General features: G+C 60.0%; 1 protein-coding gene across 1 annotated transcript in view; it reads left to right on the top strand.

Annotated features, from left to right (window-relative positions):
• Nucleotides 1-1,661, top strand: part of CHD6 (chromodomain helicase DNA binding protein 6) — a gene marked incomplete at its 5' end in the record, with an annotated part of 24,353 nt that overhangs the window by 14,276 nt on the left and 8,416 nt on the right. The window contains one exon of the mRNA XM_010141624.1: nt 215-391. Coding sequence (XP_010139926.1) covers nt 215-391 — 177 coding nt within the window. The remainder of the gene's footprint in view (nt 1-214; nt 392-1,661) is intronic.

The following is a 1,661-nucleotide window of genomic DNA, read 5'->3' as shown; positions in this document are numbered from 1 at the left end:
CTGGTCCAGGCTGGTGTGTCTGCCCTGAAGCAGAGTCTGCTTTGGAGATGCAGCCTGTGGCCAGCAAGGAGGCTTGCCTGCTGCTTGAGAGAGAGGATTCTGGAGAAGTCCCAGCTAGGAGCCAGATGCTGACCCTGATGTGTTCACGGGATGTCTGACAGTGTCCTGCCACCCTGCAGGAGTCAAGCGATGCATGTGGTTTGTGTCTCCCTAGGGTAACCCTCTCCCTGGGATCTTCAAGTTCCAGGTGGTTATCACCACCTTCGAGATGATCCTTGCCGACTGCCCAGAGCTGAAGAAGATCCAGTGGCGCTGCGTGGTCATTGACGAGGCCCATCGCCTCAAGAACAGGAACTGCAAACTCCTGGAGGGGCTGAAGCTCATGGCCCTGGTGAGCGTGTCCTGCCCTGCTCACGTGAGAGCAGGGGTGGGCAGAGGTGGCCATGCCCAGCAGCCAGGTGCCACTGCCAGCTGCTCAGGCCTAGTGCCAGGGCCGAGAGCTCCCTGTCAGAGGGAGGGCATCCAGGACCCATCAGGTTGCTGAAGCAGTGTCAGCGACAGAGGCCTTTTGATGGATGGAGCACTGGTGCCCTGCAGCCATCACAAACTCCTTGTTGCTGAAGGGGGAAGTTAACCCACAGCCTGCCCAGTCCCCCCATTCGTGTGTGCTCCCCGGCCAAGCGCAGTCCGTGCCAGGGGTGGGGGTGCAGGACTGTACGTTGTGAAAAAGGGATCAGTGAGCTGGTCTGAGGAATGAATTTGGGTGTCCAGCTTCTTTCCAGCCCGGGGAAGGCAGCACTGCTCTGTGCCGGGCCAAGGACCATCAGACCTATTGGATCTCCCAGCCCTACCCAGCTTACGTCACACTCACCGGTAGCTGGGCCAGGCCTCCAAAAATTACTGTTCTTATGTTTCCAGTTCGCAGAGCCCCTGCTGTTTCCCCTGACCTTCATGTCTTGGGCAGGTCCCTGCTAGGCCTTGAGCAGCCTGGGCCAAAGCGGGGTTGCAGCTGGCCCCACTTCGTAACCATCACCTGCCTTCGTATCCGTCCTGTGGGAGCCTCCCACCTTACGGTTGTCCTCCTTTCATCGCGGGAGGCTCCTGGGGATGCTCCCTGTGTTAGGCTGGGCAGGAGGATTTGCCTGAGCAGTGGGTGAGGGCCCCAAAGTCTGGCACTGCTGGGTCAGAGTGGCCAGTGTGCCCCGCGAGGCAGCACGCCGTGGTGCCTGAAGCCAGAGCCCGTGGTGTCAGCGCACGGAAGGGAATGTGTTCTTGAAGAGTCATCTGCTCCTCATACCCCCAGGTCTTGGGGGAGCGTCTGGATCCCTCTCTCCTTTTACTGCACACATACCCACATGGTAAAAAGCTCCTCCGTGTTCCCAGTGCAGACTTGACATGGTCATACGTGCCCCTGCTGGTTTTGGAGCACCTGGCTCACGCTGGCCCCAACAGCAGGTCCCTGATGCCCTTCGGTATCACATGTTTCTGGGTCTTGTTCCCTCTTGTTCTGCCCAAGCCTTGAAGAGGGACATCGTGTCCGCGGCGGCTTGGGCTCTGTCAGCGTCCCTGTCTGGTGCCAGCACAGCCCTGCCTGGGGAGCTTGTGCCAGGGCAGGGCTGGAGCCTGGGGTGGTGCAGGATTCACGGGTGTGGCTGTTGCTG

The sequence above is a fragment of the Buceros rhinoceros genome, unplaced genomic scaffold (genome assembly GCF_000710305.1).
Source record: "Buceros rhinoceros silvestris isolate BGI_N320 unplaced genomic scaffold, ASM71030v1 scaffold13910, whole genome shotgun sequence".
Taxonomy (NCBI): Eukaryota; Metazoa; Chordata; class Aves; order Bucerotiformes; family Bucerotidae; genus Buceros; species Buceros rhinoceros.
The sequence above is the reverse complement of the archived record's forward strand: the minus strand, read 5'-3'. Positions and strand labels throughout refer to the sequence as shown.